Source organism: Octodon degus, unplaced genomic scaffold, assembly GCF_000260255.1.
Source record: "Octodon degus isolate 3935 unplaced genomic scaffold, OctDeg1.0 scaffold00114, whole genome shotgun sequence".
NCBI lineage: Eukaryota > Metazoa > Chordata > Mammalia > Rodentia > Octodontidae > Octodon > Octodon degus.
Genome location: NW_004524690.1, coordinates 5,354,575 through 5,365,716, shown reverse-complemented (window position 1 = coordinate 5,365,716; position 11,142 = coordinate 5,354,575). Strand labels below are relative to the sequence as shown.

At 38.7% G+C, this 11,142-nt stretch overlaps 1 protein-coding gene across 1 annotated transcript; it reads left to right on the top strand.

The window, feature by feature from the left end:
• Positions 1-399: 399 nt before the first annotated feature.
• On the top strand, positions 400-1,097 carry LOC101565022 (small ubiquitin-related modifier 1). The gene has a single exon (XM_012516592.2). The coding sequence runs from the start codon at positions 412-414 to the stop codon at positions 715-717; it is 306 nt and encodes a 101-aa protein (XP_012372046.1). The 5' UTR covers positions 400-411; the 3' UTR covers positions 718-1,097.
• Positions 1,098-11,142: the final 10,045 nt, after the last annotated feature.

Here is an 11,142-nt window from a genome sequence, read left to right as displayed (position 1 = left end):
TAAATGTCATCAAATGCTCTCGTCCACAAGACACTGAAAAAGTCTCATCAACCTACCACCTATGAAACAAGACTGTTTTCAGATTCATCCTCTAGCTCCATAGATATTTGAGCTTCATTATATATTTTTTAAATTTAAAAATTTTATTTTTAAAGAGAATAAAAAATAGTTTAAAAACGTTAGAAGCAATACAGAATTTCACTAAACAAAATGATAGGAGTTCAACAATGGTTGTGATAATGCATAGTTAGTCATGGTGAAAATTCTACACACTAATTGCTGTTTAAAAAAAGCTGATGGAGAGTGTTGTGCTGTGAGGTAGGTAGATGGGATTGTAAACGCCGGAGCGAGAGAGGTTTTTGCTGCCCCGAGGCCGCTGCTGTGCGGAGACCCGGGGAAGCCACCATCGCCATGTCTGATCAGGAGGCAAAACCATCAACTGAGGACTTGGGGGATAAGAAGGAAGGCGAATACATTAAACTCAAAGTCATTGGACAGGATAGCAGTGAGATTCACTTCAAAGTGAAAATGACAACACATCTCAAGAAACTCAAAGAATCATACTGTCAAAGACAGGGCGTTCCAATGAATTCACTCAGGTTTCTCTTTGAAGGTCAGAGAATTGCTGATAATCATACTCCAAAAGAATTGGGAATGGAGGAAGAAGATGTGATTGAAGTTTATCAGGAACAAACAGGGGGTCATTCAACGATTTAGATATTCTTTTTATTCTTTTTCTTTTCCCTCAATCCTTTTTTATTTTTAAAAAATAGTTCTTTTGTAATGTGGTGTTCAAAATGGAAATGAAAACTGGCATCCCATCTCTTTAAAACATCCAGTAATTTGAATTCTAGTGCTCATTATTCATTGTTTTCGTCGTGCTGATTTTTTGGTGATCAAACCTCAGTTTTCTTCACATTGTCTTCTGCATTTTAAAAATTACATGTGTGCACAGAAAGGCTGCAGATTTCAGGACTGTGCATTTTCAGGCTTGTGATCATAAGGTCGACCCGTGCGATTGTTCCTGGTGGCCCTGAAGTTCGTGGCTTTTCAGGTGGCCCTGAAGTTCAAGCTTGTGATTGCTTCACTCCTGGACTATAACTTTCAGTGGGAGGTAGAAGTTTTTCAGAGAACTGAACTGTGGAAAAATGACCTTTCCTTAACTTAAAGCTTAAAATCTGAGGGTCTGGACCAAAAAGAAGAGAAACATGAGCTTTCATGTCCAGATAATAGACATGGTGAGAGATTGATCAACTCCAAGGGTAGCTTCACTGAAGAGAAAGCAGTTTTAAGATTTAAAAAAATCTTGTCAGAAGATCCCAGAAAAGTTAATTTTCATTCAAAATTAATAAAGTTACTCACGCAGATGTATGTATAATAGAACACTGCTCCTTTTGATTTTGTTTGTACTTTCTGGCCTGGGATATGGGTTTTAAATGGACATGTGTGTACCAGCTTCATTAAAATAAACAATATTTGTAAAAACTGTAAAAAAAAAAAAAAAAAAAGCTGATGGAAATTAAACTTGGTTTATACAAGGAGCATGGTCAAAGCAAGGAGAGTAAAAATATGAAAGCCAATTTTCTTTGCACTTCCAGGTGCTCTCTCTGGAGCAGCATTTACAGGTGCAAGCATTTGCTTCCTCCTCAGCTCAGTATATCATGGTTTTGCCTCACCCAACCTGCTGGGGTCTCAGATTGTAACCTGGTGTAATGAGAACACTATTGGCCTTCGTGTCCTAAAGAAGTGGTGTGAAGTACAGTGGACTTTGACCTTCAGTTAACACCACAGTCCCCATAATCCCCTGAACTCCAACACCCCACTGGATTTAGCAAACCTATTTTTCCATGTGTCCTGTTTCCAAAGACTCTAGAGAAAAACCTGGGAAGTTGACACAATACAGTACAGTACAGAGAGCGGGCAGTGGAGAGAAAAGAAAAGGACTCGTATGTTTTCTTAACAATTGTGGCCAAGAGATAATGTTGTTTATGCAACTTTGCAGCCTCTAACACTGGGAGAGAGAGAGAGCTGTGAAACTAGAATGCAAAGAATTATCTTCTGCCGATAAACACACAGTTTATTCTAGCCAGGGAGCAGGGAGTGTGGCTGGGCCGGGAGAGCCTACTCAAGTGCATAAGGTAACGATATTTGGAGCATGACTTATACAGGACTGGATGTCTGGTTTCATTTTGTTTGTGGGGAGTGATTAATTGCAGTCTACATTAGAGCAACAGTTTACCCAATAAAGCATAGGACTCTTAAGAGACTTTCCACGTCAGGTATTTTAAGTGACTTCCTGTGTCCTGGGTGCCAGATGCTTCTGCTGTTGGCTTCATGCTCATCTCTGGCCCTTATTTTCTGGAATTGGCTTTGGGAAGTTTTGGGGCCAGTTGGAGAATTATAAAAGGAGTCAGTTATCAGTGTGACTTCTGGCTATTACCAGGAAATGACCTAAAAAGTATAGATAAATATACGTATTAGAAGTTGGACAACTTTTTTTTCTAAAGGTAGTCTGGGGAAGTTTTAGTGTTGGTTCTTTTTCTCTATGAAGGAAAATTAATGCCCCCTCCTGGCTGCTGTGGGTTCTGAGTATTGTCAGACTGTGCCTCGGCCTTTTCACCAGGCAGACAGGCTTCAGAGGAAGCCTTTGCTTTATTAATTTTTGTGGCAGCAGAGTCTTTGTTGAAAGGTTTTTTGACCCAATAATCAGTTTTTAAATTTATGATTTATGTCCAGAAGGGAAGTAGATCAAGAGAATTTCCAAGGACCCTAAGAACCTAATCAGAGAAATTTATCTTGGGACAGAAGGACTCAGCAGCAGCATGTAGGAATTGGGTGAGACCCAAATGTGCGTTTAAGCTTGGGTTGGGTATTTGCTAGAAAAGAGGAATGCCAGAGTTTGCTGGTAACAGCTCTTCCCTGTGGGAAGGGGTAAAGGCTTAATGTTTTATAGCTCCTCAGATGGTCTGAGTGTCTGAATATTCATGTGACTGCTAGTGACATTGAGTAAAACTCAATATGGGAGACTGAGATCTCAGATCATTAAGATTTAATTGTTGCCTACATGCTTATGTGTCAATTTTATTTATTAAGTTATGACTTCCTTTCTGAATACTGCATATAATGTATAAGATGGAGGGGGGATGCTTGGTAACACTGCACAGGGATGCTTCCCAGGTTTCTTGATAGAGTGTTGAGTGATGAGAAATATGGCTTCACAGAGAAGCTACTCAGGCTCTAGGACATAAACTAAAGGACTATGCACTTGCCACACATCTCCACTTCCTTGGAGCTGACAACTCCAGAGCTGTAGGACAAGGTTATTTCTGCAGCAACTTTTGCTGTTGAAAGAGGAATCAGAATTGAAGATGGGAAAGCAACATTTTGCAAATGAGTGTGGAGATTACCAACAGTTACAAAACAATCTATTTTTAAAATTTCCTAAGAAATCATCACTAGGGATATATCATACTTCTTGAATGATCTGTATGTACCTGATGTGAAATGAAAGAATTACAGCAACACCTTTATTGTTTTTCTTCTTGCTTTTTAAAAAGACATTGTACACAAAAATATAAAAATCTGCTCCAAATTCGCCATCAAGAAGAAATCCCTTCACATTAGCTGCTTGCGAATAATGAGTTTTTCACCAAATGGTGCTTAAAGAGACATTTCTTAGGTAACACTTGCTTAAAAGAACATATTTTATAAACTTAAATAAAATGACCCTTTTCTTCTTCTCTCCTTTCCCATTTCTGAGATCTATTTGGCTTAAATGAGTAATGCTTATACCATTGAGCTCTTTCAGAAAAATAGGTTAAAAGGACAAACTACTGAGGCAGAAAATTTTAGCTAGCACTTTCCAAATAGTACAAGATTTTCTTCTTTTATCTTAATCAGAGGAGGAGAGCAGGATGTGAAGGGAAGGGACATGACAGGCAAAAAGTACTGCCTCGTGACACCAAGTTTTAGAGGAAGAGATTTTAAAATAGATATTTTTTATTTTCAAAGGGAATACAAAATGGTTTAAAAAACATTAGGAATGATACAGAATTTCACTGTACAAAATAATAGGAATTTAACAATGGTTGTTGTATTGCCTAATGTTATCTTCAAATTAGTTGTTTAGATTACCAGGTATCAGCATGCAAAATTGGTTTTAAAAAAGTTATAAGAAATTTAAAAGGAGAAGAAAAAAATTTTAAGTATTAATTTTTCCTTTCAATAGACCAGAAGACATCAACAGTACAATTATCCAAGCTATCCCAAATATATACATAAATATATCTTTTTTTCTTCTTTCTTTTGTCCTTTTCTCATCCCAGTTTTTCCTTCCCATTGAATAGATAAAAATGATCAGATACTTATTGTCTAATTGTTTTATTTTGTTTTGCTACTGACTTTTAATGCTTTGAAATTTTTCAACATGTTGTTCACAAATCCCAGTGTGAGGCCATGAGATTGACTTCAGTGGTCATACTTTTCAAATGACATAGGAGGTTACAAAAAAAAAGGTTAGTATATGTCACAGTCAGGACATAAAAGGGAAAAGATTTAATATAGGGTACACAATTTATAGGATTATTTTATAATATTCACCCAAAGAATCAAATGCAAAAGTGTTCAGGAGATCTGTCTACACACTAAAGACACAAAGAGTTCAGTTGAAGGCCTGAGTCCCAAAGCAATGTCCTGTATGAGTCCCCTGAAGACCTAAAGCCCATAGCAATGTCCTTTGCCTGTCCAACTAAAGGCCTAGAGCTGACAACAATGTTTCATGCAAGTTTGCATCAAGGATCTGCACTGGGAAGGCACAAAAGTCAGCAGAGGAAGCCAGAAATTCTGCATCAGCAGGATGAAGGATCTGCACCAACGGGCTGAAGGCTCTGCACCAGAACCAGGAACCGATGCTCAAGTTAAGGACCAAAACTCTCCTGGAAAGAACCACAGCCACCCTCAGCGAGAGTGAGATCCCAAGCTCCTCTGATGGGAGCAGCTGAGTTCCTACCAGGAAAGCCAGCAGGACCCACTTGCTGGGAGAATCAGCAGCACACCATCTTCTCTAGGTCTCTTTTTATGTCTTTGGCAACATTCCTCAGGTGCGCATCCACAACCAGAACTGTGCTGATTCAGTTCATGTGGGTGTTCCCAGTTGATTGATAGTTAATCCATTTCAGTATGCTTTTTTAGTTGTCCAGAAGATATTTACAGACCCCTCCCTGGTTGCACATTGACAAAGTAAACTTGCAGTAATACTAGCTACAGACCAGGCCAGGGTCCTGCCTAACTGGACTTCCAACCTTATGAGAAAGGGATACTTTGTGTACAATGTAAGGAGCTTGCTCCATGCATCCAGCCCTAGAAACTGGGATGGAGGCTGGAATAATGGCAGTAGTAGGGTCCCCTGTGGGAGGAATCAGTAGAAATTTGACTGAGAAGAAATATTTAAGTGTATATTCTGGGAAAAATAATGGAAGTAGTCCAGGCCTTTCTTGACTTTTGAGACACACTGACAATGAAGAGGTCACAAAGTGCAAGCAGCAGTGACAAATGCATTGCCATCCCAGCTCCCAGTGCTTGTTTCATTGCTTCTATACACCATGTTCAAACAAATGTCCAGCTGTTATGACATCCTACCTAGCATACTTCCTGATTTCTAGATGTTTAAATCTTTACTCTCAAAATAGACCAGAAGATGCTGATGCCATAAATTATAATTTTGGAGTAAGTCAAATCTGGCTCAAATCCTCTGTTCCTATACACTTATAATATTAGACTGAAAATTGGATCCCAAATGTGCACACAAACACCTATTATTCATGATACTTAGAATGATTAATTTAGTTTATGTTGAGTACACAGCATAATGCCTGACAAAGGACAGATGATCAATGAAGTTTACTTGTCTCTAGTTCTTGCCCTAGCCTCCAGTCACAAGGATTTACCTATATTATGTGGGTGTAATAGGCAAGGTTTTAAATCATGTTATGCTATGTACCAGATGCAAGATCCTATGTTTATCTGTTTTTAAGTAGGAGGTAATGCCATCAGGTTGTTGGGATAAAAACGAAAGTGATAGAATAGTTCTGTTACATTGTAGGCACTCAATAAACATTAGTTTATATGCTTAAACTTCTTAAAAATATGGCATCTCCCATACCCTGTGAAATCCTCATACATGGCTGTATCCTTTGAACTCTATCCTAGATCATTTGCCACTTCTGCCTCTGTTTAAGTGTGTCATTGCCTTAGGAGACATTATTAAGTGACATAACCAGGTATGAAGGCAGACTTAAGGTTCCATAAAAATTCATGGGAGATTTAACTCCCAAACAAGTTTCCCTTAACCTTCATTTTTATAAGTACCTCTTTTGTTCAGTGTAATCTAACTGTATCTGTGAAACCAATTCTTAGATAGGAGTAGGTTTTTAACCTGAAGCTTAATCAAGTATCACTTGCCAGAGTGGCTCTCAATTGTCATATCCTTCCTTTCTCTCCCTACTCAGGGCTTGTTTCAGACAACAGCATGATTTGAATCCATAAAAGAAAAACCTAGTCCAAATAAAGCGAAGAGTAAGTCTAAGAATAATCTAATGATATCAGTGCTCAAGTTTTAAGAGGAATTGACTTTATTTCATAAGGTACCAGTCATTTCTAGTTCAATAAAAATGTTTGTTTTTCATTACCTACCTGACTTCATACATAATTGTTGATAAAAAAATAATGGATAATTTTCAAAAGAAACCAGTAGCATCTTTCGAGACTGTGCAAGAGAAGTTAATGAATTTTACTTCTGTTGCATATATGTCCTGTGTAATACATATAGAACACCTAGCATTTAAAGGCACTTTTAACTGGACAACAGGCAGGAGACTAGAAAAATCCCACCAGAATTTTGTAGAGTGGAGTGTGAAATGTAAGGTTTTCTTTTCCAAAATTTATATACTCCCACATCAAACTCAAGGATCAAAAGAATAAATGGTGAGAAGGAAGAGGTGTTTGATCATCAGATGGTTAAATGTGCTCTGATAGTGTTCTATTAGACGTTTGAAGCATTCAACACATGTTCAATTCAAACACACCCAAATAGAAAACATCTGGAGACACATTACATAGAACTATGCTATGGGAAACATCTGTGTATAAGTCACACACCGAGCTGGTTATTTGTCTGTTAGCTCTGAACTCTATTTCCACTGTTCATTACATCCCTGTTGAGGGACAGAAGCCTGAGAACTACATTTCCCAGAATCCTTAGCTGAGTGGCTTGCACTTATGCTCTGCCAATCGGAGACACTGGTGGAAGACTGGAAGGAAGGTAAAAGGGAAATGCCCGTTTTATTTTTCAACTGTTGAAGTCTTTGGCAGAGGTAACAGTAGCGCCAGTAGCAGCACAAGTGGTGGTGTTTGAAAGTGAGTTCAGTTCAGATGGAAGATTTTCAGTTGTGGAGGCCAGAGGTGTTCCTGCAGCTGGGGCTGCAGCACAGCATTTCCTGGTGCTGGCAGCGCCGGTGACCGGAACCTGGTGGTGGGATTTTGACTTCTTGTTTCATGAAAAGTTTCCATCGCAGCAAAGGGACAGCAAGAGAGCAATCACTGGTGCTGGATAACATCAGTTTTCCTTTTGTTCCGTCAGCCTGAGGATGGTGATGGCTTCCTGCACTTTCTAATCTCAGCTATCCTGCCTTTTTTGCCTCCAGGCTGTCAACATATTTGCAGCCAGTTTCTTCTCTCTACCGGAATTCCTAGCATAGTTTCAGTTTTGTGTACTGGATACAGGCCAACGCACATCTGTACAAACTAGGCACAAAAAGTGAGTTCAAATAAAATTAAAATGCAAAAATAGTAAATGCTGTACCCCGTTTGTGTTTAGGAATTTACAGAAGAAAATGTGTAAGCAACTGTTTATCCTAAAAGTTCTACAAAAAACTTAGCTCCTTGTCATGTAGCCTCTAGCCTTCCCCCAGGGAAGGAGGTTGACAAAACAAGCATTCTAGACAAGAGACTTTCTTTTGAAAGATTGTTAACTCATAAACTTAATTTTTAATGGCAATAGTAAAAAGTACTAAGAATCTTTCATATGTTAGACATTTAAAATGTTATATAATGTAATTGTCATAATACCCTAGAAATAAGGCATTATTTTAATATATATGAGGAAAACAAAGGGCTCCTTGTATCAACATTGTTTAGTTGGAGCAAAATTTCAACAAATTGAGTTTTAAAGGTCTAGGTACCCTTTTCTAGTTACTCATGAATCTGGCAGCATCCAGTCTACAGAACTGACAAGGGTCCTCGTGGATTTGCAGTGGGATTTTTAAGGTAATTTGAGCAGTAAAAAGGGGAAGGCACATGTTCAAAAGCAGACTGATCAACATCAAGTTACTTTCCTTGTATGAGTGAAAGCAAAGGGAAATTTCTTGTGCCAAGTCAGATTAACTGGGCCTCTTTTGATTGGCTGCTGTTGTATCTTCTGGGGTTAGAGGATTTTTCTATTTTAAAAGTTTCATTTTCATTATGTCACATTTAACCACAGTAATTTCGGTTTGGTTTGGTCTGCGGGGGTCCAGTGTAGGAGCACAATCCAGAGCAATGGCTTCCACTCAATTTTATTTAACAATGGCTGCATAATCTTCTCTTTTTAGGATGTACACTTTTTGTAGTAGTATTTAGCCATACCCTTGTCCATTGGTGTAGTCTATTTCTTCACTCTGGAATTTAAAATCCACTGTAATTTACTCTGGCCTATAGAATGTGCCAGAAGAGACATGTGAGTTCCCCAGGCCAGACCCAAGGGATCTGGAAAGTTCTGTCTTCGTCCCCATGGGACATTGTCCAGTAATGTTCCCGAGTGCAGCAGGCCTAGCTCCAAGAAGACAAGACACTATGCAGGGGAGCGACAAGAGCTTCAGCCGGCAGCTAGAAACAGCCACCAGGGGGGTGAATGTGGTTGTGTCTGACCTTCTATACAACTGGCTTTCCCTGAATATACTGCAGAAGCAGGCAAGGCAAACTAGACAGGCAATTGCTAGGCTGACCTACAGACTAATGCAAAATAATAAATAATTATCTCAAGCCACTGAATCTGTTATATAGTAATAGGACTGATAAAGATAACAGGGGTGGTTTTTTTTTTTTGTTTGTTTTGTTTTTGTACCAGGGATCAAACTCAGGGCATTGTGCTTGACAGAGAGGCACTTGTGTTACTAAGCTATCTCCCCAGCCCTATAGTATGTATTCATATTTTAAAAGTTTATTATTCTAAAAAACACATGATCATTAATGTCCCTCAAAATATTCCTCCTTGATTTAACCTCACTTATTCCATGATTTCTGACACATCTGAAGCAGTTCTGGGAATCTTCTTTTGTGTCTTTATGAGGTGTAATTAAAAATATAGTGAATACTGCTGGTAATTGTCCTACAATGAAGAGGCGGGCTTCTAGCACTTTGGCATGGCCACATTCACCTCATTTATGTGATCTGGCACCGTGTGACTTCTAGCCCTTCCCAAAAGTCAAAATGATCAGGACAAGTAAACATTTTGAACCAATTCAGGGCCTCAAGGCAGCCATGGCAACACCAATAAAGACTTTCATGAAAGAGGGCTTCCTGAACTGCCCTAGAAGATGGCAAGGACAATGGGATACATGTGGGGGACATGAGAAGTACTTTGGAAGGGCATTAGTGGCAATCCATCTTTTACTGTAACACATTTTAAAAATTTGAACATTTGCTGTATCATGTGATGATACGTCATACAGCCAATAGAGGAGCCAGTGATCATTTCTTTGTGTCCGCAGCCATTTTGCCTTCCTTTATCACTAGCTGCCCCAACCCATTTGTCATACTTGCTGCTGAGATGCGCATCTTCCCTAGTCAAGGGGCAGGCACGGGACTCAGGTCAGTGCAGTCTGAGGCTCTGTCTCTGCAGTGAGTAAATTTACTTACTTATTTACTTATTACCAATGGATGTTTTTATTCATTGTACTTTCCCAGGAAAATAAAAAGGAAAGAGTCAACATATGTGTTACAAAATGATTAGAAAAAAAGACAGGAGGTAAGCACCTGGGTACAAAAAAATCAACTGTCAAACACATAAGTGAGGCGGGGTCACCACAGACTGGGTGCAGTTCAAGAACTCAGGCGGTTCAAGAATGAGGGGAAGGGCTCAGGAACAAACAGACAGGTCCACAACCCCAATTTCTCCTCATAAATTCAAGATGTAACACAGGGCTTTGGCTTCATGATATTTACATGAACTAAACCACCTAACAATCACCAACTCAGAGATGAAGTCAAAGTCCACAAAGCCTAGACAAGGACAAGAAAGAAAAGGCAGCAGCACTTGAGAAATACAAAAAACTAGGATCAGACACACACACCTCTATGTGGTGTATTGTCTTTGTCCAGTGCTGTCACTGTAGCTTTGTCTTTTGTAAAGTTTACTTCTGTTTAAGACAGAGTCTCACTATATAGTTCAGATGGCCTTGAGCTCACTATGTGGCCCAGGCTGGTCAGGCCCTCCTGCTTCAGCCTCCTGAGTGCTAGGATTACAGATGTGCATCATCATGCCCAGCTTTGTAGTTTAGAAATAAAGCTTCAAATCTTGGATTGAGTTTTCTCCTGCTTTGTTTTTGTTGCCCAGAATTGCTTTTGCTATTCTGGATATCTTGTGGATCCATATGAATTTTAAGACTATTTTCTCTAATTCTGTGAGGAATGCTGTTGGCATTTTGATTGAGATTGTATTAAATCTATATATTAGTTTTGAAAGTGTGCCATCTTGACAATATTCATTCTGCCTATCTAAGAACAGGGAATATCTTTTTGTTTTCTGATACCTCTTTGAACTTTTTCAGAGTACTTTGCTTTGGTTTTTATTGTAAAGGTCTTTCATTTCTTTTGTTAGGTTAATTTCTAAGTACTTATTTTTTCTTGAAGCTATTGTAAACACTGTTGTGGGTTCATTATTGCTACACAGGAATGTTATTGAATTTTGTGTGTTGATTTTATCTCCTACCACATTGTTTAATTTTTAAAAAAATAAATTCTAGGTGTCTTTCAGTGGATATTTTGGGTCTTCTATGTAAAGGATCACACTGCCTGCATATAAAAACAATTTGGCTTCTTTTTATTTTT